The sequence below is a fragment of the Mytilus trossulus genome, chromosome 11, assembly GCF_036588685.1.
Source record: "Mytilus trossulus isolate FHL-02 chromosome 11, PNRI_Mtr1.1.1.hap1, whole genome shotgun sequence".
Lineage (NCBI taxonomy): Eukaryota > Metazoa > Mollusca > Bivalvia > Mytilida > Mytilidae > Mytilus > Mytilus trossulus.
The window spans coordinates 59524080-59549537 of NC_086383.1; the positions used below are offsets into that span (position 1 = coordinate 59524080).

The window sequence follows — 25458 nt, forward strand, 5'->3', positions numbered from 1 at the left end:
TGTACTACCAAACCCTTACTAGGCCTTATCTATATGCTTAATGTTAATTTTATCGTGTAATCGAATATCTGATAGGAATATTCAGGTAGATTTGTTCAAACGGTAATTATTTAACCCATGTACAATCGAATATTTTTAATGTTATTCTGAAGAGGAAAGGGATCCGGTAGTTGCGAATTTCAATCTTGCAAGAAGATTTAGTTTTTACTGAATAAAAAGGAATTATTTCTTGATAAATTGTTGTCCTTTAATCATAATCTTCCTATATCGAGTGAATAAGATGCCCTTTTACTCAAATAGTTCAAATTTACAAGTCTCAGTTGACAAGATCAGTACGTTGCTGTTTGGGAGAATTTGATAAAACTATAATTGCTCACAGAATCAGAAATATAATCTTAACTGAACGTAACTCCTTCTCAATAATTTATTACAATATAAATATAAATCCCTTTTGACAAGAGAAATCTGACTTTTGTCAGACATATTTTTTTTACATGTGCATAAGTAAACACGTTATCATGGTTATGGACGCCATATTGGATTTGTATACAAATTTGTGAGGAAGTCTCTAGAACCTTGACCTAAAAATAAATATTCTCCAGAAAACGTTAACTTTATGCAACTATCATGACAATATTTTAACAATAACCATGATAATGATTATTTAAAAAAAACTTGATTATTTTAAGTAATAAAATTATAACATGTACGTTTTTAGTTTGGAGATTCTACAGAACAAGCTTTGATCACTTCATTAATTCACTAGCCCTTTCATACATATAGCAATTGTCAGGGTTATAAACATCTCAGGATACAAATTGTATATAATAGTAGACTTATTTATTTACACAGGTTTTTAATTCATGGCTTTTGGTTGTCTCTACAAAGGTTGGAAGAAAAAAAAAGTTATACTGTTTTCATATTTTCATGCAAATTCTGGAAAAAAAAAAATTGCCTACCTACATGACCTACCTACCCACACCCAGTCATCATGGGTCGGGTTTGGGCAAACTGAAATATTTTTAATTGTGGCCTAAAGTGAAAAAACGTGTAATGCACCTGAATATCATGTCAGTTTGCAACTACATGTTATTCCCAGATCACTCAGATCTAACGGCTGTTTTGCCAGACAAGCTGGGCTGTGGGACGACAGAGCTCGCCCTATATCAAAAAGTGGATATTTGCCTGTCAAAATAGATGCGCTGCTTCGTCGCTTCTGGTGCAAACAGAATATAAATCGGGTATCAATTTGTTCATTTTTCATTTATAATCTCTTCATTTACATGATTTATGTAAGCTTCACCTACAATGTACCTGCCACCCTTTATTTTCTCATACTTAGACAGTTTTCACAATGACAGACCATGGTCAGTCAGGGGTACTACTTGTACAAGTGTATTTTATTTACTTGAAGAAGTAAAAATAAATATACACATATAAGTAAATTTGTACGCTACTTATACAAGTGAATTTTATTTACTTGTATAGGTAAAAAAAAAAATTGGCTGAGTTATGTCCCTTAGACATTCAGATTTTTTTACTTGTAGAAGTAAAAAAGTCATCCTATCTTCTTTTATTGAAATCTTTGGATTTCTTTGCTGTAATAGAATTTTAAATTATCTGCTCTTTGCAGATGTCTTTACTAATCATTTCAATGCAATTTCATGGACAATGAAAATCTCATTTGTCTGTTATCTTCAGAACACTGCTCATTTACAAGCCCCCAAGGAGCAATTTTTGAAGGCCTTGCGCAAATACTTTATATCTTTGCGCAATCAGTTTCTTTGTTGAACTAATGAGATGAAACATTGAACTTTAATTAAAAAATTTGAGCAAACCTGGGAAAAATCATTAAAGGCATGATTTTACATCTCAAAACTTGAGGATTTTTGTTGGATTGTAAGAAAAATTTACTTATACAAGTAAATTTTTGAGAAAATGAAGGGGAGATTATTTAAACATTATTTATTTACTTATATATGTATATTTTTTTTTACTTCTTCAAGTAAATAAAATACACTTGTACAAGTAGTACCCCTGACTGATGGTGACCCACAGATTCTGGCATTTTGACTTTCATTTTGAAAGATTGTCATGTGATCACGAGAAAAAAGTTAGGCACAATGGACTATGGGAAATGATGTATGCATATGAATATAAAATTATATAATCTAACACCTCGCTCATTTGCGATGCAAGCAAACTGTAGGTGAAACTTACATAAATGAGCGAGGGTAGGAGGGGTCCTGATCCCGAAATCTCTAAAAACATGAAATCCCGAAATCCCGGGCATTAAAAAAGAAAAGCAACATGGAGAAATCATGGGTCTCTGTGAAAAATGTTAAAATATAGAAAATTAAAGGTTTGGCAGGTATGTGAAACTTACATAAATGAAGAGATAAATGAAAACTGAAGAGATTGATGCCCGATTTTTATAATTCCAAGGCCCTCAGTCGGCTCCAGAAGCGAGGAAGTAGCGCATCTATTTTGGACAGACAAATATCCACTTTTTGATATTGGACAGGCTCTGACATCCCACGGCCCAACCTTGTCTGGCAAAACAGCCGTTGGATGTCAGAGTAATCTCGGACTACTACATGTATGCTTGACAAAACCAATAAGAAGCTAGGGTGCAAGCATGTAGGGTGTAAACAGACTTTGAGAGCAAATGTGTAGGATGCAAAATTGAACGGGTGCAAACAAATCTATGAACTTGTTTTAGGACGAATGGCCCTTAACAAACACCATGATCATGATGAAGTGGTCATGCTGAGCCTCAGTCTAACAGTAACATGATTTAACAGACGACAACATTTACTAAGCTTATTTGACACTAACGGTAGAAAAAAATGGTATTTGTGGCTGGCAAATGTACAATTAAATGGTATTTCTATCCCAAGCAACTGAAGCTGAAGGGTTCAAAAATAGGATATATCTAGATTTTTCACTATGTAATGATGTAAATGGGATTCATCGACTAATTTACAAATTGTACAATTTCTAATGACGTGTGACGACGTAGTTAACATTTTTATACCTTAAAATTCGAACAATATTGATGAACAGATATAGAAATTAAACTTGAAAGTAAGATGCAGGAAAAAAGGAGCATGAATCATCAATGTCAGATAGAAGCTTAGAAATAAGTATGTTTTCTCATTACATTCAAACGCACTCTGCACTTAGACACTAAAAATGGAGTCGGTGTATGACATGAGTTGTCTTGTCTTGTAAACAGTGTATAGTTTCCTACATATCTTGTAAATGCGTAGAATTCTCCCCTTTAACTAACGATGCCTTCACCAAGACGACGTTCCAGAGATAGAAGGTTAATTTCTTTCACAGAAAACAAAAGATTTCGTCAAATTTCAGCACTACAACAGTACAAACATAAACATTGTCAAAAATCAGAAAGCTTGTGCTAAATTTAACCTAAAGTCTGTTTTTTAATCTATAAGTTAACAAAACAATAACACAATGTCACTGTCTTCACAATTATCATACTACTTTTGTGATTTCTTTGTTCCTAGTCCAAGTTCATACATGTAGCATCAGAGCTCCAGATAAGAATTCATAAATTGGGGTTTTTACCCACAATTTTCTTATATAATTGGGTGATAAAGTTTTTTAATTGCATTATCAATTCCAATTCACCCCTCAGGTTAATATCAAATTGGGTTTTTCACCACCAAGCTCCTTAATGTATTGGGTTTTTTCATCGACACAATATTGAACATGTAGGCAATATCAACCCCAATTTTTTTCCATCTTAAATTAATATGTTTCTGTCTTTGTTTAGCTCTTTTATTTGGTTTATGGTTATGGTTAGGGTTATTTGCTAGCTGTTTTATTTGGTTTATTCACTGAGGAGCAATTGTAGGTTTAATTTGTGTCCCGTTTCAAACCTTTTGCCAGTTTTGTATTTTCTCACAAAAAAGGATATGTGTATTCACAGGCACTCGTCTTATACCTTCATATAATAAATTCTGAGACCAGTGCCTGATCAGTGGCTGTGTGCATGGTGTGTGTATTCATTAATTAACTGTAAAATGAATAAAAAATAGTATATAAACTCCAGGGGCGGATTTAGGCAGGGGCGTGGCGGGCGTGCGCCCCCCCCCCCCCCTAAAATTTGCAAAGCATGGGTTGACTTCAACATATTTAAGTATCAGAAGAGACCATTCATGAATCTTTTTTAACATTCAAAGTATATATAAAACAGTTAGGTTCACAGAATCAACGTGATTACTAATCAACTGACCTACGCTTTATCAAAGTTCTATCAATAATTTGAAAGGAATGTGTCATACGCGGAGCTGCGTTTGATGACAGATATAATAGGTTTTTAGCTGTTAAAGTAAAAACAGCTATAACATTGTGTTTGCGGTTTTTATAATAAATTTGTTTGATAATCGAAGTTCCAAAACATCCCTAAATCACTTTCACAATTTCATCATGACACGGTCTAGAAAACAGTCGGCAGGTGAGATTCTTTTATAATATCCGTAATGAAAGATAGAAATACTGTTTTAAGCGAAAGGTTAGTTCATTAATTTGTATCTCTGTGTCTATATTTATTTCTCCCTTGCAACCTAAATAGCCGAATTATGTACCGTATTACCGTATGCTTGGGATCCCAAGTAAATAAAAATATCTGCGTAAATGCATCTCATTCTAAATTTAGTTGTTTGTGGCGAACACAGTGAAGTCTGGCACGACCTCTGAAAATAAAAAAAAATAAAAAACAGATAGTATGAAAAGACAATTAAAAATCGCTGGTAAAAGTAGAACTTTTCGTTTGAAAAATATACTGGTTAGGTGAGCAATTGTGATCTGTCTCGTCTCACTTTGCGTCCGTCTGTCCGCCCGTCTATCTGTAGATTGTTGTCAGATGTGGATTAAGGCTGTTTCAGCTTTAAACTTGAATTCCTCGCTTTTTTTAACACACAATAGTTCGAGCTATCTACATTTCACCCCTTAAGAAGAATATTTCAATAATTTTACCTAAAAAAAACCTCCAAAAATTTGCGCATTTGATGTCTGATGCTTTATCATTTCATAATTGATTGGGCCTTTCACTTTTTCCAACTGAATTAGTTTTTGATGAAACCCCGTGTTTATTAGCAATGTTTTCGATATGGTACGCACACACTCCCGTGCGTTGGATAGACGCTTCCTAAAGACACTGGCTGAGTCTTGTTATCATTATAACTTTCCCTCAGTTTTCCAAAATAAGCCGAAAACATGCTTCTTTTCAATATTTTAACCGGACATTCACTTTCGTTTTAATTCGATGTATGTTATGAAAAATCCCGAGCAATGCGAAAAAAATATGACTGCATGACACACACTAATTGGATAAACACCGAGAAAATAAAAATATTTACAAAAAACACGTGTACATATTGAGCAACGGAAAACTCAAACAGGGACCCATTTCAGCTACTTGATGCAAGGATCTATTTTTAGAACGACAGGAAATTTCCAATTATAAATATTATAAAAATAGTTTACGCGACGACTGTAAACAGATAAGGGTAAATAACACAAACGGTAGCCAATAAAAGGGTTGAGAACTCATGGTTTTGACATATAATTGGGTTTTCCGTTGAATTAATTGGGTTGTTGAACCCTTCAATGGACAATTGCATTGGGTTTTCTATTATTTGTATTGCGTGATCACGCAAATACGCAGCTTATCTGGAGCTCTGTAGCATTGGGTTCATCTCACCAACATGACCAACTGGTTTCAAGATGTTTCTGCCAGGTATCAGGTCCATTCTGGCCTAATACACGTTTGCACCTCACATGGTCGCCCCCGTAGTTTTGTTCACACCCTTCATGTTCACTCACATTTTCATTTGAATTCCAGTTCAATTATTAGATATTTTTTACATGTTTAATACATCATTGTACATTGTAATATTATGTTAATACCAAATAAATCTTTTTTCTAAATAATATTTGAGGAATTATAATACAGATTTTTATGACCTTGCAACGAAGTTGGTGGTGCCATATACGCCTTCATATATTGGACTGATATTTGGTATGTGAGTGGACCATGATGAGATACAGATCAAGTTTAAGTTTCAATCCGCTCCGCTAATTTTTGCCATAATTATTGGCTCAGGACTTTGAGAAATTGTAGAAAATCACATGATACATGTAAATTGTTGAAAATCACAGTTATCATGGTTATACAGACCTTTTTAAGTTTTTTCTAAATGCTTTCAAATATTGGGCAGATTTTTGGAATGTGAGCTAACCATGATGAGACTTACTGATCAAGTTTTAGTTTCGTTCTGCTCGGCTAATTTTTGCTGTAATTTTGGGCGTTGAACTTCGATAAATTTTTGAAAATCACAGTAAATTATAGGAACCTTTAAGGCTTTTTACTAAATGCTTTCAGATATATTGGGCTGATTTTTGGTATGTGTTCTAACCATGATGAGTTGTTTCAGATCAAGTTTGAATTTTGTTCTGCTAATTGTTGCTATAATTTCGGGCTTTAGACTTTGATAAATAGTTGAAGATCACAATTATACCAGACTTTTTTTCTAAATGCTTTCAGATATTGGACTGATTAGCTTAAGTTTTGTTCCACTTAGCTAATTGTTGCCAAAATTAAGGGCTATATGGACTTTGATAAATTGTTGAAGATCACAGTATGAATTTTGGTATGTGAGCTTACCATGATGAGTTACAGATCAAGTTAAAGTTTCGTTTTGTGTGGCTAATTTTTGCTGTAATTTCAGGCTTTGGACTTTGATAAATTTTTGAAAATCACAATATACGGACTTTTTTTGTAAATGTTGTCAGATATTGGGCTGATATTTAGTATGTGATCTAACCATGATGAGTTACAGATCAAGTTTAATTTTGTTCTGCTCCACTAATTATTTCTAAACTACCCTGCAGGATGATGATTCTTATATCTTTTAATAAAGTAGGCGGGCTTGTATGTATTAAACATGGTAAATGAAGTCATAAAGGTGTGCATAACACATGCATAATTGACAAATGTTTTCCAGTGAAAGAATTAATTCCAGAAATGGCCTATGATCTTGTTTCTATTTTTATACGACCGCAAAATTTGAAAAATTTTATGTCGTATATTGCTATCACGTTTGCGTCGTCGTTGTCTGCGTCGTCATCGTCGTCGTCGTCCGAATACTTTTAGTTTTCGCACTCTAACTTTAGTAAAAGTGAAAAGAAATCTATGAAATTTTAACACAAGGTTAATGATCACAAATGAAGGTTGGTAATGATTTTGGGAGTTTTGGTCCCAACATTTTAGGAATTAGGGGCCAAAAAGGGCCAAAAAAAGCATTTGCTTGGTTTTCGCACTATAACTTTAGTTTAAGTTAATAGAAATCTATGAAATTTTGACACAAGGTTTATGACCACAAAAGAAAGGTTGGGATTGATTTTGGGAGTTTAGGTCCCAACAGTTCAGGAATAAGGGGCCAAAAAGGGACCCAAATAAGCATTTTTCTTGGTTTTCGCACCATAACGTTAGTATAAGTAAATAGAAATCTATGAAATTTAAACACAAGGTTTATGACCATAAAAGGAAGGTTGGTATTGATTTTGGGAGTTTTGGTCCCAACAAAATAAGGGGCCCAAAGGGTCCAAAATTAAACTTTGTTTGATTTCATCAAAATTGAATAATTGGGAATCTTTGATATGCCGAATCTAACTGTGTATGTAGATTCTTAACTTTTGGTCCTGTTTTCAAATTGGTCTACATTAAGGTCCAAAGGGTCCAAAATTAAACTTAGTTTGATTTTGACAAAAACTGAATCGGTTGGGTTCTTTGATATGCTGAATCTAAAAATGTACTTAGATTCTTGATTATTGGCCCAGTTTTCAAGTTGGTCCAAATCGGGGTCCAAAATTAAACTTTGTTTGATTTCATCATAAATTGAATTAATGGGGTTCTTTAATATGCCAAATCTAACTGTGTATGTAGATTCTTAATTTTTGTCCTGTTTTCAAATTGGTCTACATTAAAGTCCAAAGGGTCCAAAATTAAACTTAGTTTGATTTTAACAAAAATTGAAATCTTGGGGTTCTTTGATATGCTAAATCCAAACATGTACTTAGATTTTTGATTATGGGTCCAGTTTTCAAGTTGGTCCAAATCAGGATCTAAAATTATTATATTAAGTATTGTGCAATAGCAAGTCTTTTCAATTGCACAGTATTGCGCAATGGCTAGAAATATCCAATTGCACAATATTGTGCAATAGCAAGATTTTTTTTAATTGGAGTTATCTTTCTTTGTCCAGAATCAACTTAAATCTTTGTTATATACAATATACAATGTATATTCACTTTTTACTACCAATTGATAAATTAAAATAATCTTTACCATTCAGTGATAACAAGCAGTTTTTTTACATCTTAATATTTTATGATGTATTTAAATGAGTAGTTATTGTTGCAAACTCCATTAGAAATTTTTATTAAGATTAGTTTTGGAATAAGGGAAAGGGGGATGTGATTAAAAAAATTGGGGTCAATTTTTCTCATTTGAAATTTCATAAATAAAAAGAAAATTTCTTCAAACATTTTGTTGAGAGGATTAATATTCAACAGCATAGCTCTAAGAGAAAACAAAAATTTTAAGTTCATTAGAACACATTCATTCTGTGTCAGAAACCTATGCTGTGTCAACTATTTAATCACAATCCAAATTTAGAGCTGAATCCAGCTTGAATGTTGTGTCCATACTTGCCCCAACCGTTCAGGGTTCAACCTCTGCAGTCGTATAAAGCTAGGCCCTGCGAAGCATCTGGTTTTACATGTTTTATACATTGAGTAATCACAGTCAAAATTATTCACTTCACACAAAATGATTTTAAAAAATACATTACTTAAGAATTAATATTTCAGCCACAGGACTTGAATGAATGAATCATGTGAATGAACATATTTTTTTCATATTAATTTACTATGCTTGATTAAAAGGCTTTTACTTTATTACATTGGTTAGAGGTATAGGGGGAGGGTTGAGATCTCACAAACATGTTTAACCCCGCCGCATTTTTGCGCCTGTCCCGCGTTTACTTTTCTACATTGGTTAGAGGTATAGGGGGAGGGTTGAGATCTCACAAACATGTTTAGCCTGTCGCATTTTGCGCCTGTCCCAAGTCAGGAGCCTCTGGCCTTTGTTAGTCTTGTAATATTTTAATTTTAGTTTCTTGTGTACAATTTGGAAATTAGTATGGCGTTCATTATCACTGAACTGGTAAATATTTGTTTAGGGACCAGCTGAAGGACGCCTCCGGGTGCGGGAATTTCTCGCTACATTGAAGACCTGTTGGTGACCTTCTGCTGTTGTTTTTTTATTTGGTCAGGTTGTTGTCTCTTTGACACATTCCCCATTTCCATTCTCAATTTTATTTGTCCCTTCACATGTACAAAACATGATGTACAGTACCATTAGCTAGAAAAAGTTTTAACCAATATTGTACCTAGTTTGTACTCACCTCTGCTAACTGATCAACTGGTCAAATACATTTGTAACTTAGTTTATTAAGCTGGGATTGGAGGGGTCCTCCCGAAATCCAGGTCTTAAAAAAGCAAAATCCTGAGGTTCTGAATTTAAATAAATTTAAATCCTGACATCCCAATTTCAAAAAAAAGAATTCCCGGATCCCGAGAGTGTCAATCCCAAAATCCCGAACTTAAAAACACCTTCAGATCCCTGAGTCCCGATAAATATCCTATCCCCCTCTTTATTGCTTCAGTAAAAAGTAGTTGGTATCAAGTGTTTACAGTGAACTAAAATAAATCCTTACCATCCAAATCCTGTTGTTTGTGTACATGTCATGAAATTAATAAAATAATAAAAAAACGTGCAATAATTTCTGAATTTACAGTATATATTATTTCCCTTTATTTTTCAAGTCAGAAAAAGACTGATATTCATCGATCTTTTGTTTTCCCTTGATGCACCATGTACACAACCATCATGTAATACAAAATTAACTAAGCCGTCATTGAACTGGTCCACTAACTTCAAGTTATGACGAAGAACAGTTATTCGAACATTTTTTGTTGTGTAATTTTTGCCTGAGTGCACATCTAGTGATTTGACATAATTTTTGTACTTAAATGGTTTTCAAAATGAGTCCAAATGAAGTTCATAAAACCATGCATATAATTATCTTAAGTTTATCTCAAAGGTTTAAATAGACCTCTTCTTAAATTTAAATTTGAATCATATACTTGAATTTGTTATATAGGTCAAGGTCAAGGTCAAGATCACCTTACAGAAGACCTCCACCAAGAAGGTCAAAGTCGAGATCACCAAGAAGGAGACCACCCCCAAGATGTTCAAGATCCAGATCTCGAACACCACCAAGACGTCTTTCTCCTCGTCGTTCCAGAACACATTCTCCAGCTAGACGACCATTAAGAAGGTCAAGGTCAAGAAACAGGTCAATATCTCCAAGACGAAGAGGCTCACCATTACCAAGAGTAAGACCACCTGTAAGAAGGTCACCATCCCCAAGAAGACCGCCTGTAAGAAGGTCACCATCTCCAAGAAGACGGCCTTTAGGTCCTAGATCACTTTCACCAAGGAGCAGACCAGTACGGCGATCTCCCAAGAGGACCGGTACAGGACAGGTAAACAGTCATCTTGAGAAAGACAGGAGGAGACAATCACCACATTCATCAACAGATTTGAGAGGTCGCAGAAGTCAATCACCAGTTTTATCTCCTAGGTAAATGCATGAGTTTTTTTAATTATATATAAGTTCATCTTGAATCAGGTAGGGTTACTGAATTTTAAAAATATCGTAGATTTTAAAGGAAACCACCACTTCAAACATATATACAAATGTATTCATCATGTTTATAGATAAGAAACTTTTATGAATACAAAAAAAACTATATGTTGAAAAATGTATACTATTGAACATGTTGAAGTAAATGGGCAACTTTCTAAAAAACGAAAAAAATCATGTAAATTTCAAAAACAGCTATTGAAATGATCTTTTACAGTGATGAAATTATACTAATATAAAAAGTAGATGTGGTATGATTGCCAATGAAAAAACTATCCACAAAAGACCAAAATGACACAGACATTAACAACTATAGGTCACCGTACAGCCTTCAACAATGAGCAAAGCCCGCCCATACAGCAAGTTTGCATTTTGGAAAAAAAAAATTGTAAGTGCTTTGAATACAGGAATTCAAAATATAAATGAACATTTAGATTACAATTGTATGCTACTTGTAGCTCATATATTAGTATATGTATAAAAGAGAACGACTTGGATTTAGGTACATAAACAAAAAACATGCCAATAAAAGGTTAGGGTTGGATAGGTAAGGAAACCCACTCCAGGTGTCAATCAAGTAAATTACTTTAGCGAGTAATTGTATCATTTCCTTTATATTGAATTTAATGTTTTGCTACATTGAAAAATAACGATCAATTTGATAATGGTATGCTCTTTCTCTGCCTTTTTTGCATGTTACATCATTTTTCAGAGTTATACATGTAAAGTGTTTTTAAAAGACTGCCAAAAGTTTTATTAGAATTTTTCCAACAGCAGCAAGGTTGGGCGGTAAATACCACCCCTGGTATTTACCAGTGGTATTTACCGGTATTTACCACCCCGGACAATACTCCCCAAGTGGTCAATACTGGCAAATACTGGTCAATTGAAATTTTCATGGTTGTTTCTACTATTGATTGAAGTAAAATCTTGATCAAAAGACAAATATAATGTGCCAGCTTATAAAATTAATGAATTTGATATGTTTTATTCATTTATAACACTTATTCTTACCAAGAATTTGTCTAACTATACAAATCCTTGTTCTTACTGATTTAAAATTTAGTTTTTATGAATTATGATATTGCATACTTAAGAATTTACAAATTTTATATTTTTATTTCAACATGTTTCAATCAATATATTTTTATTCAAAATGTATGATTTTACAGGTAATTAAAATTAAAGGTAAATAAAACTACAGGTAAATGAAGTCACATGGGTCTTTTTACCTATCACCTGGCATTGCTAGGTGTGAAAATTTAATTACCAAAACAACAGCCTCCAATAAAAGTTGACAGTACATGGGTTGAAAGTAATAAAATTGATATATGAAGACTCCCTTGAACAATAAATTATTTCCTGTCTATAGCTATTTAACTGTGAGATTAAAACCTTCTTCATGCTGCATGGGAGCAGGGACAATTTTTTTTTATCTTTCACTATAATATTATGTACACATTTATCAATGTAGATCCCTTTTTGAATTTACTATAGAATTAGAAATGAAAGCATTAAAAATGATTTGAACACTTTCTTTATAAATTAATTATTAATTGTAATTATAATTAATTGACCAAGTAAATAGAGTTTTTTATAGTAATGACCACTCAAAATTCCAATCGACCAGTATTTGCCGGTATTTCCCAGTATTTCCCGGTAAATACCGGTATTTACCACTGGCATGGTCAATACTAGTATTGACCACTTTTTTGCCAACCTTGAACAGCAGCGTTTTTCTTTGAAAAGAAACATTTCTTAAATAGGTTCACAAAATCTCATTTATATTCAAAGATATAAATTTATATGTGAATTACTCAATTAACATTTGAATGGGTTTTTAGATTGTGAAATTTTGTTTTCATCTTGTTTAATTTAAATCAACATTTTAATGTTACATACATCATGTACATGTACACATATACAAATGTATATATATACAATAATTATATAACACAAGAATACCATATAGAGGGTTATTTTCATTTTTGTTTAATTTTCAACATTTACAAACATATATATATATTTACAATAATTATATAACACAAGAATTTTCACAAAATTATGGTTGAATGCACAATGTTATGTAAACCCATTGGATTATATAATACCAACAATCCGTCAATACTAAACACTTTTTTAAATTAACAGAAATTCATCACACCATGCTCCAAGAGAAAGAAGTATTTCACCATCACCAAAAAAGGCAGCCCCTCCCAAGATCCGACATAAAACTGACTTTATCAGTGCCATTATTGTTGCTACACCCATCCGTCGACAGCTATTATCTGATAGATTTATAACAGATGATCAAAAACATCAGGGAGACATTGTGGTTGAAGACAATATTGTTATTGCAATTCAAAGAGGACCGCATGCCATGCATGCGTCACCGATGGAAATAAGTAGAGAATTTGACTCAAATAATGTTATCGTTCACAGACGGAAAGATGAAGGTAAAAAGTCGATTTTTGATCGTGAGGAAATTAAGATATTTGGTTTTGACAATATTCTGGATGAGAATGTTTATGAGGAGAAGAGAATTATAAGTGTTGTCCCTTCTGCATCACATAGTTCTTCAAAAAGGTGAGTGTTGCTTTCAGTCAGGGACTAAACTTGGGAATTTCAAGCTAGGAGCCCAGACCAGATATTTCATAATTAGTTTCTATATGTTCAACTGAAATTTAACTGAAAGTTTAGGGGCCCAGCTCAAAATCTAGGAGCCATGGGCGACTGGGCCCCTTTAAGTTTTGTCCCTGCCTGAAAGTTTCTGTCTATTAAACATAAAAATATAATTATTTTGATTTCCATTCTCATGATACATATATATATTCTTAACTTTGAGATAAAAACCAAAGTATTATAGTGTTTTATCGCTGCGTTGGAGACTAATTGGCGGTCTTGGAGTGTTGTTTGCTTTTTGGTTGGGCAGTTTCACATGTCCATTCCCAATTTTATATACAAATCGTTTTAGGATTGCCAATGAAACAACTTCCATGAAGAATTATGAGAATATATATAGCAGTAATCATATCCATAAAAAAATACAACAATATACATGATATACTTTTATATATAAGAATAAAACAGAGAGAGGTTTTAGATTGGCTAGATGTACATGTTTACTCTTGAACCTGATGGACTCTATGAAAAAAATGAAAAACATTTTTTTGATAAATCAAATGAAAAATCTAGAACTTCCTACAATGTACACACTTCATATCAGGCAGCATTCAATTTCATGGCTGCATGTTCCTTTGAATCAATGAAATATTAGTATTATTTTATAACTCATTTAATGGCCTGTTAAAATTCAAATATACTGCAGCTGTTCTATTTGCATTGTCAAATTACATTGACCGCCGTATATTCATATATAATGACGGTTATTCTATATTTCTCAAGCATTAATACATTGTATATGTATTTATGTATGAGCAAAATACATTAAAAAAAATATTGGGCATATTTCAATTTGACAGCAATCCAAGGACAGAAAGAATGGAAAGATGGCAACATTTAGTCTTTACATACATGTAAGACAGCTGTCTTAACATAACATTAAGCTCTATATTGTCAGAGTCTTTTAAATTTATTGACATATTAAACATCTTTCTTTTTCAGACGACACAGTCCTGAAGTGATTAGAAAATTTAAGCATGGTCCAGAAATAAAGTATGTACATTTAGAGATTGCATATTGTCTTACAAGGATAATTGATGATATAAGTTATAAAAAGAATATTTATTTGGTAATTTTTCTGTTGTTTCTAAATTAAACTACTGTTAATTCAGTAATTATTGTGTGCACTTATTATTGCGATTTTGTCATTTTAGACTCAAATGCGATTTAAATCTTTGCGATTTTGAGAAAAATCCTTTTTAATTCATATAAAATATTTCAAAATGCGAGTTTAAATTACTGCGATTATAACATGATAACCCTGTCGCATTTTTCGCAATAATAAAAACATCGCAATAATTTCTGAATTTACAGTATATATTAAACCATGAGGCAGGGCACATTATGAAATTAAAATATCAAACTTATTACAAATTAACATAATGATTTATACATATGCAAATTAAGAGACTCATTACAATTGACTCACATTTAGCCACTGAAATTATGCTTATATTTCTAAATATAAAAAAAGAAAATGTGGTATGATTGCCAATGAGACAACTGTCCACAAGAGACCAAAATGACACAGACATTAACAACTATAGATCACTGTACAGCCTTCGACAATGAGCAAAGCCCATACTGCATAGTCAGCTATAAAAGGCCCGGATAAGACAATGTAAAACAATTTAAACGACAAACCTAACAGCCTTCTTTATACAAAAAATTGAAAACTGTTAATGCAATGTCTGCAATATTGTTATTCAATGTATATTTTCTTCTCTGCCAGGTTAAACTTTAGACCTGACCCTAAATATGAATCCTTAGTGAAGGAGGAAGATCATGACAGGATTAAAAGGGTGGAGAAAAATCCTAACGACCTACGACATAGTCTGTCAAAACGCAAACAAGATGAAGATCCTAGTTTTGATGCCAGGTAATGACCTTAAATAAGGCTAGGGATTGATAGTTTGTATGAGTTTGTTCAGCAGTGAAATATTCAATACATATCAAAAACAAAGAGTAGCAAGACATTGTTTAAACAAGAATGTGTCCCCAGTACACGGATGCCTCATCCACACTATCATTTTCTATTTTAATTGGACTGTGAAAATGGGGCCGGTAATAACTCTAATTTGGCATTAAAATTAGAAAGATCATATCATAGGGAACATGTATACTAAGTTTCAAGTTGATTGAACTTCAACTTCATCAAAAACTATCTAGACCAAAAATTTTAACCTAAAGCAGCATAGATAAACCAGCATAAAGAAGGACAAATGGGCAGATATACGAACAGATGGACGCACAGACCAAAAAACATAATGCCAATAAATGGGGTATAAAAACCTAATCACAAGTTATCTTCACTTCTCGTATGCAGCTGTTTTTTGGCAAATTCACAAATTCAACTTGTGACTCTTTTTATTTGTCAAATCATTTCAATTAATAGAAATTTATGAAACTTATGCAAAAAAACTTATAAAGACATTTCATGTAATAAGTGTTGTCTTGGATTTCAGGAAGAAAATTGATGCTAAAAGAAAGAGTACTGATGGAAGTAGAAAAGACAGTAATCGTGTGTTTGACAGAATAGGAGGTCGACAGAGAGAAAGAAAGAAAGATGGTTCTAGAGAAAGAAAGCCAGAAAGATCCACATCAGGACGGGATAGAGGTAAATGTTTACAATATACATAGATATAGGAAGATGTGGCGTGAGTGCCAATGATACAACTTTCCATCCAAATAACAATTTAAAAAAAAGTAAACCATTATAGGTCAATGTACGGCCTTCAACACGGAGGCTTGGCTCATACCGACCAACAAGCTGTACAGGGCCCTAAAATTACTAGTGTAAAACCATTCAAACCGGAAAACCAACAGTCTAATCAATATAAAAAACCGAGAAATATGTATAAATTACATAAAGAAACGACAACTACGGTACATCAGATTCCTGACTTAGGACAGGTGCAAACATTTTCATCGGGATTAAACATACATTTACAGCAAATGAAAATTAGTTTATCGAAATTCAGAAACAAGAAAAAGGGAGGCTCCCTTGGCTATTCTATTTTGTAACAAGTCTATAACTTGGTTATATGTTTGATAACAATAGATATTTATTGTTTTATCATTGATTCTGTGACTTTTAGTTTGTTATATTCCTTTTTGATTTTAAAGTGATCAATATTTCTATACTGCGGACAGGAAAGAGGACCCAAAAATAGGAATATTGACAGCAATTTGTGAGGCGTTTTTTAGCTTGCTGTTCTGTGTGGGCCTAGGCTCCTTGTTGAAAACAGTACCTTGACCTATAACATGTATAATGATTTACTTTTATAAATTGTGACTTGGAGGGAGAGTTGTCTCATTAGCACTCATACCACATCTTCCTATTTCTATAGTTGAATTTTCACATAATAGAAGCAGAATGCCTGGAGTTGATATTTGTGTACTATACAAATCATGGAGAAATTGTTATGAACACATGTGTACTGCAGTTGGTTGATTTAAGGGTGAATAATTTGTTATGGACATCATAACCTGTTTACAATCAATTCAAATATCTTATGCAAAAGGGAAATAACTCAAAAGGAATTTTTTTTCAAATGCATTATAATGGGGGTCTCATTGGGGGGTTCCGATCCCGGATCCCGCTTACTTTTCTGTCAGATTCCTGTATCCTGTTACACTATGTACGCAAGCAATTTTCATTTTTTTTGGTCATTTCCTGGGTCCCGCAACACTTCATTTTCTGTTTTCACAACACAATAAAGCGACTTTCATGTTTCACGCTTACAAAAAATCGTCAATCCCGCATCACGCTAAGACCCCAATGAGACCCACTATAATTATTTCTAAAAAGTCAGATAAATACGTTAAAATAAATAATGTATAGCTTAAAAAGTTGCTTCTCTGGAAGGTTGTGATATATTTTTCTGTCTTTTGTTGCACAACTCTATTTTCTGTATTCCACAGATAGTAAGAGGCCTGATGGAGAGAAGCCAAATCAAGAACAACGGCTTCCTGATTTTAAAAACAGACCAGGTATGTTGATGCACTTTTTTATGCCCTATTTTTATACGACCACAAAATTTGAAAAAAATTTCGTCGTATATTGCTATCACGTTGGCGTCGTCGTCTGCGTCGTCATCGACGACGCCGCCCGAATACTTTAAGTTTTCGCACTCTAACTTTAGTAAAAGTGAATAGAAATCTATGAAATTTTAACACAAGGTTTATGATCACAAAAGGAAGGTTGGTATTGATTTTGGGAGTTTTGGTCCCAATATTTTAGGAATTAGGGGCCAAAAAGGGCCCAAATAAGCAATTTCTTTGTTTTCGCACTATAACTTTAGTTTAAGTAAATAGAAATCAATGAAATTTAAACACAATGTTTATGACCACAAAAGGAAGGTTGGTATTGATTTTGGGAGTTTAGGTCCCAACAGTTTAGGAATTAAGGGCCAAAAAGGGACCCAAATAAGCATTTTTTCCTAATTTTCGCACCATAACATTAGTATAAGTAAATAGAAATCTATGAAATTTTGACACAAGGTTTATGACCACAAAAGAAAGGTTGGGACCGATTTTGGGAGTATTGGTTTCAACAGTTTAGGAATTAGGGGCCAAAAAAGGGCCGAAATAAGCATTATTCTTGGTTTTCGCACAATTACTTTAGTTTAAGTAAATAGAAATCAATGAAATTTAAACACAATGTTTATGACCACAAAAGGAAGGTTGGTATTGATTTTGGGAGTTTAGGTCCCAACAGTTTAGGAATTAGGGGCCAAAAAGGGACCCAAATAAGCATTTTTCCTAATTTTCGCACCATAACATTAGTATAAGTAAATAGAAATCTATGAAATTTAAACATAGGTTTATGACCATAAAAGGAAGGTTGGTATTGATTTTGGGAGTTTTGGTCCCAACAGTTAAGGAATAAGGGGCCCAAAGGGGCCAAATTAAACTTTGTTTGATTTCATCAAAATTGAATAATCGGGGTTCTTTGATATGCCAAATCTAACTGTGTATGTAGATTCTTAACTTTTGGTCAAGTTTTCATTGGTCTACATTAAGGTCCAAAGGGTCCAAAATTAAACTTAGTTTGATTTTGACAAAAAATAAATTGGTTGGGTTCTTTGATATGCTGAATCTAAAAATGTACTTAGATTCTTGATTATGGCCCAGTTTTCAAGTTGGTCCAAATCGGGGTCAAAAATTAAAATTTGTTTGATTTCATCAAAAATTGAATAAATGGGGTTCTTTGATATGCCAAATCTAACTGTATATGTAGATTCTTCATTTTTGGTCCTGTTTTCAAATGTGTCTACATTAAAGTCCAAAGGGTCCAAAATAAAATTTAGTTTGATTTTAACAAAAATTGAAATCTTGGGGTTCTTTGATATGCTGAATCCAAACCTGTACTTAGATTTTTGATTATGGGCCCAGTTTTCAAGTTGGTCCAAATCAGGATCTAAAATTATTATATTAAGTACTTTGCAATAGCAAGTCTTTTCAATTGCAAAGTATTGCACAATATTGTGAAATAGCAATTTTTTTTTTAATTAGAGTTATCTTTCTTTGTCCAGAATAGTAAGCAAGAAATATCTAATTGCAAAATATTGTGCAATAGCAAGAATTTTTTTTAATTGGAGTTGTCTTTCTTTGTCCAGAATCAGCTTAAATCTTTGTTATATACAATATACAATGTATGTTCACTTTTTACTACCAACTGATAAATTAAAATTATCTTTACCATTCAGTGATAACAAGCAGTTTTTTTACATCTTTAATTTAATGATGTATTTAAATGAGTAGTTATTGTTGCAAACTCCATTAGAAATTTTAATTGAAATTAGTTTTGGAATAAGGGAAAGGGGGATGTGATTAAAAAAATTGGGTTCAATTTTTCTCATTTGAAATTTCATAAATAAAAAGAAAATTTCTTCAAACATTTTTTTGAGAGGATTAATATTCAACAGCATAGTGAATTGTTCTAAGAGAAAACAAAAATTTTAAGTTCATTAGAACACATTCATTCTGTGTCAGAAACCTATGCTGTGTCAACTATTTAATCACAATCCAAATTTAGAGCTGAATCCAGCTTGAATGTTGTGTCCATACTTGCCCCAACCGTTTAGGGTTCAACCTCTGCGGTCGTATAAAGCTACGCCCTGTGGAGCATCTGGTATGGCATTATGTTTTCGGTTCTGTGCATCCATTCGTTCGTCTGTCTGTCCAGTCTCAGGTAAAAGTTTTGGGTCTAGATAGTGTTTGATGAAGTTGAAGTCTAATAAACTTAAAACTTAGTACATTTGTTCACTATTATATGATCTCTTGAATTTTAATGCCAAAATTTAAGTTTTTATCCCATTTTCAGGGTCCACTACACATAGAAAATGTGGGGCACTGTGTACTATGGACACATTCTTGTTTTTCATGAAAATATTGGTGGAAGAGGGGATAAAGGAATTGCAATTTTTATATTACCTTTTTTGTGTTGAAAATTTTTATCAATTTGTTTGATACAAACATGTAGCTTTCTTGAAGGCAAAACCAAACAGTTTTCTGTTCAACCAGAAGTCAAATTAATTTATGAATTTTTTCATATACCTAATTTATCTAGTTGGCCAGACAGAATATGTTTCATATATTACCCTTTTTCAGTGCATTTTACTTGAAATTACTATATTTACTGGATAGTATTGCAGACCACACGAAATGCTGACACCTCTAAAAAACACCAGACAGGAAGTCGACAATAAGAACTGTTTCAGAAAATAATATCTCTCCCCCAACCCACCCCTAGGGAAGCGTTTTTTTTAAATTTTATGTGGGTGGTTGTAGTTGAAATAACAAAATGCAAAGGGTGTGTTGTTCAAATTTGAGTTTATTTCTGTAGGTTATGGGGGGTAAAACTAAGTGCTGTCCCTTGGGGGCATAGTATTTTCTAGAACAGCCTTTACTCATAGTCTAGAGAGCCAGACTTGATAGAGGCACACTTTGTGGTGGAGTTTCACCACTTTTAGAGTCACACACAACTCCTTTATCAAGTATATATGATGTAAAATAAAAACTACCAATACAAAAATGTCAATGCAGTTACCAGCCGAATACCATTAAGGCGGTACATCATACTACAGGGAGATAACTTTGTAAAAATCAACTTAATATTACAATTACTCCTATTATTAAGGAAACGTGAGAAATGTGAAAATAAAACCTTGAAAACCATTTTGTATTAAGAAATTGTAAAAAATTATCTCTGCTAAAAAATGAACAACTACAATTTGAGCAAACCACCAATCCAAATATCAACCAAAATAACAACAAAAATTAATTAACTAACCATGTGAAATAATAGTCATGATATGAATTAAAGTACACATGTACATTTAGTTCTTCAAACATGAGTAAGTGATCTAAAAAAAGAAGATGTGGTATAAGTGCCAATGAGACAACTCTCAACAAGAGTCTAAAAATGACCCAGAAATTAACAACTATAGGTCACTGTATGGCCTTCAACAATGAGCAAAGCCCATACCACATAGTCAGTTATAAAAGGCAGTGAAATGGTAATGAAAAACAATTTGAGCTGTCTTTATATATATATTACAGATAAATTTAGATATGAAGAATGGAAGGAAAATCCTGAATTGATTCCTAGAAATCCTAGTTATTTTGAGGTATGTATATATTTTAGTGTTGTCACAATTAGATTCAGTGATAAGGCTTCCATGAAAGTCAAACAGTGCAATGGTATAGTACAATTACTGTCTTTTAACGAGATAAATATGTAGTTTTATTGACTTGAAAAGTGATATTCACTAATGCCAGTGAATATAAGTTTTTCAAACATTTGTCAAAAGTCGATTAAACCATATATTTACCGAAACAAAAAAAAAGGATTTTTTTTATTTGATATTCCAAGAGAAATATATGTAACGGCAATTATTTACTAAAATTGTACATGAAACGTTACCATAACTATGTACATAACAGCATTCAACATTTTGTGGGGTAAATATAAGTTTCACAGTAGAATATGCTTATTTATTCAAAATCCCATTCATCATGTTCATATAAAATTTTATCAATATGGAATATTGTAAAAAAAGAAATAAATCATGTTATTCCATATTGATATTATTTAAGTAGGTTTCTCTATATGAATAGGATTTGAATAAAAAAAGCATATTCAACTTGAAAAAAGTGTTATTCACCGTGCTAAATGTCACACGCTTTTACATGTAACGTTATGGTAAAATGTTTGATGTACAATTGGTTTCGGTAAATATTTATCACTGAATACATTGTCTTCTCTTGGAATATGGAATAAAACAGTTATTGTCTTTTGTTTTGGTAAATATGTGGTTTAATTGACTTTTGAAAAACTGATATTCACTTTGGCCGTCTGCCTCAGTGAATATTAGTTTTACATAGGTCAATAAAACCACATATTTACCTCATCAAAACACAATAATTGTATATAAATTTCTTATTAAACAATATGGTTCAATGGTATTAATTATCAAGTATTTGTTGTTGTGTATAATGGGACAGGGGGAGTATGTCAATAATTAGAACTTTTATTCTGATATATCTGAAACACATACTGTGGATTTGTTTATTTTTATGGGTCCCAATTAATGTGGATTAAGGACCAATTGTGTTGTCGTGGATATTTAATATTGTGGTTTTACAAAGATCTGCATACAAACCCATAGAAAATTTGACCTTTCTTTGTGGTTCATCTAAAGCCAGAAAATCCATAAAATTAGTATTCAATGAAAAAAAAGGAATCCAAAATATTCAATTTTTCCTCAAACAAATTAACAAACAATAACCGCTGAATGAAATGCTCCTGAATAAGAACAGATACACACAGAGTGTGGTATACAACATACTTACTACCCTACCTGTTTTCCAATATTACTGGGGATTCATTTTTTTTCGTGGGTACCAATTTTTCGTGGATTAAGAAATTCTTGCATGTTCGTGGATATTTAATTTCGTGGTTTTGCTGAGTCTGTATATATAAAATATATAAAAGTTTGTATTCTTTGAACATTCAATTTCGTGGTTCTGCTGTACACACTAAATCCACGAAAATTGGTATCCAACAAATAATAATGAATCTACAGTAACCACAATTGGAGTATAGAAACTGAAGTTTTGCATGGTGGAAATAATGAAATCCCCTTTGTTAGTACTGTAAAATATAAATGTTGAGTAGTGTTTCATATAACGATACATATAATGGCTTCAGTCTTAGATAATAATGAATGTTTTTAGGTTATTCCATTAAGATCCATGTGAGAGAGTAGGAAGGATTCTTTTATTTTGACATGAGTCCTTGGTGATTTATGGTTTTATGTCCATTTGATGTATGTAAAATTTCAAAAAAAGGTAAGTTTGTTGTAGAAGATTTTTTGAAAATTGTTTCCTACCCTCCCTATCAATTTTAATGGAATAGCCTTTAGTAGATATGAATATTCATTTATTTTTATCAGCATGATAACAGAGAAGGTCAAAGAGGTTTTAGAGGCAGAGGTCGTGGCTTTAGAGGAAGAACCCCATTTAGGGGTAGAGGAAGAGGCTTCAGGGGATCAAGTAGGGGATTCAGTAATAGTTCAAGGGACAACAGAGACAACAGGGACAGCAGAGACACAAGGGACAGTTACAAAGGTTTGTTGTACTTTCAATCTTTATGTTTAAAGGGGAACCCCAAACAGTATTTGTGTAAGTAAGACAAAAAAAACACTGACGAAGAGAAAATTGGAACAATAATAACTTCAATGAGTTTCTTCGACTAAATGTTGATCGCCTTTTCTCTTACATTTCTTGGTTGACTATCCAATCTAGATAATTGTCCATACATATGCTTAATCCTCAAAGATGATAATCTAGTCTAATTTGTAGCTTAAGCATTATCAACCCTTTATTATTTTTTTTCTGTATTTCGTTTTTTGGATCTCTGCCACTTGGCTATCCCCTGTCCTTTCTTTTCATTTTCTCGGAACCGAGTTTTGGAAAAGTGGTGGTCCGAAGGTTTTGACCATTCAATTTTGCAAAGGACTGACATTTATATTTTGGTATCTTGCCATAGAAATAAGCATTTTGTTTTCTAGTCTGTGTCTGTCTGTCTGTTCCTCTGTTCGTCTTTTTGTCTGTCCCGCTTCCGGTCAATATTTTTGGTCAAGGTAGTCCAATCAACTTGAAACTTAGTATACATGTTCCCTATGATATGATCGTTCTTATTTTAATGGCAAATTATAGATTTACCCCATTGTAACGGTCCACTGAACATAGAAAGGGATAGTGCGGATGTGGCATCCGTGTACTATGGGATATATTCTTGTTCATACAGGTTTTGAATAATTAATGTTCCTTTTGGTTAAGTAGCTTCTCATGTTTTCAGATCTCACACATCCTTGAGTTTTCAAATTTTGAGGTTTTTGAACATTCCTGATGAAGGTATACACTTTGAATGCACTAAATTATATAACGTGTTAATTTCGTTGACTGTTCAGTTTGATTTAAATTTTATTTAGAGATATTATAAATTGTTTGTTAGTTATTGAAATATTTATTACACCAGAGCAATGTTGGTTCAGTTTTTCAAACAGCTCCTCATGAATTTAATTTTTTTAGCATAAAAATAAGTTATTGTCTTATTAGCTTGTATTTAATTCTGATCCCTTTCATTGATTACTATATCATGGGAAATTTAAGTTCAAAGTCGTTTAAGAGCTCTACAGAGCTCATGTTTACCTTGTTGAAGTGTAAATATTATGCCCGACTCTAAAAAGAATTTACTTACTTACAAATGTCTGGCCAGAAGTTTTGAATCAAGGACAATACAAATTATGAAAACAATGAAACATCACTAAGCATTCTTAGGCTAGCTTTTGAACTAGAATTACATATTTAAATGAAGTAATAAAAAAAAGGAAATCTATGCATAAGCAGCATGTTGATATTGTTCCAACAGTAAGATTATTTTTAATAAATCTCAATTCCGTTCTAGTAAAACATGCATGTTTTTTTTTTCTTCTTCAGAAACTTACATTTGTAAGTGTACGTGTATTACTGAACTATCATTTAACAATTTTCTTTTTAATTTGTTTTCAGAAAGAGAATCCACATGGAAACATGATTTGTTTGATAAAATAAAAGATGAAGATGAGAAGGAAAAACCATCAAGTACAACAGAAAATTAAGTTATCTCCCTTTTGAATGATAAAACAACCAGAGTTATTTCACTGAGACAATTAGTCAGTTGAAGATGTGTTACTGGAGAAAGAAAAGTTGTGTTCAGAACAGTGTAAATCACTCAGTTTTTAAGCTGTTTTTATTGACAATTTAATGTGTAATACTTTTTAGATGTATAAACTTATGAAGAATTATGGTGTCTTTTATTATAAAGATTGAGGTGAAATACAAAATGTACACAGTCTAAACCTGTGTAGCTTTGTTGTTAGGGTAAGCATGCATTATTACAAAAAGGCCTGGATGGGTTTTACAGATTAGAGAAATATTTTTACTGCATAGAGAAAAATAGACTAAAAATTCAGGAGTATAGAAATGTAGACCCCCTCCCAAATACAGCCTTCATACAATCTTAAAAGCAAAATGAATAATTTGTATCCAAGGACAATACATAAATGGCCTTCAAACATAGTTTTGGTTAATATAAAAAAAGAAGATATGGTATGATTGCCAATGAGACAACTATCCACAAAAGACCAAAAGGACACAGACATTAACAACTATAGGTCATCGTATGGCCTTCAACAATGAGCAAAGCCCATACCGCATAGTCAGCTAAAAAAGGCCCTGCGATAAGACAATGTAAAACAATTCAAACGAGAAAACTAACGTCCTTATTTATCTAAAAAAATGAACACAAAACAAATATGTAACACATAAACAAACAACAACCACTGAATTTACAGGCTCCTGACTTGGTTCGATGTCTTACTTGTAAATTTTTGGACAATTGTTTAAATTAATCCAAATTTTC

At 32.6% G+C, this 25458-nt stretch overlaps 2 protein-coding genes across 6 annotated transcripts in view; one reads left to right on the plus strand and one right to left on the minus strand.

Annotated features, from left to right (window-relative positions):
- Positions 1-3526, minus strand: part of LOC134691362 (probable peptidyl-tRNA hydrolase 2) — an 18214-nt gene extending 14688 nt beyond the window's left edge. Inside the window, exon 1 of one of the 2 annotated variants that reach the window (XM_063551868.1) lies at positions 3508-3526. Coding sequence is in view for 1 of the 2 variants with exons in the window: in XM_063551867.1 (XP_063407937.1) it covers positions 3038-3112 (75 nt within the window). In the remaining variant the exon portion in view is untranslated. Of the gene's footprint in view, positions 1-3037; positions 3170-3507 lie in introns of those variants that run through there. The other variant, XM_063551867.1, reaches the window with a different exon arrangement.
- On the plus strand, positions 3165-24839 carry LOC134691361 (serine/arginine repetitive matrix protein 1-like). Of its 4 annotated transcripts, XM_063551865.1 has the most exons (11): positions 3165-3328; positions 10257-10511; positions 10545-10739; positions 12954-13388; positions 14427-14477; positions 15217-15363; positions 15950-16101; positions 17409-17477; positions 21051-21118; positions 22946-23120; positions 24567-24839. In XM_063551865.1, the coding sequence occupies exons 1-11, from the start codon at positions 3294-3296 to the stop codon at positions 24653-24655; spliced, it is 1671 nt and encodes a 556-aa protein (XP_063407935.1). In that variant the 5' UTR covers positions 3165-3293; the 3' UTR covers positions 24656-24839. The 4 variants fall into 4 exon arrangements, with proteins under 4 accessions (XP_063407935.1, XP_063407933.1, XP_063407936.1 ...); XM_063551863.1 differs by having other exon boundaries at positions 10257-10739; XM_063551866.1 differs by lacking the exon at positions 24567-24839 and adding an exon at positions 23854-23909 and having other exon boundaries at positions 10257-10739.
- Positions 24840-25458: the final 619 nt, after the last annotated feature.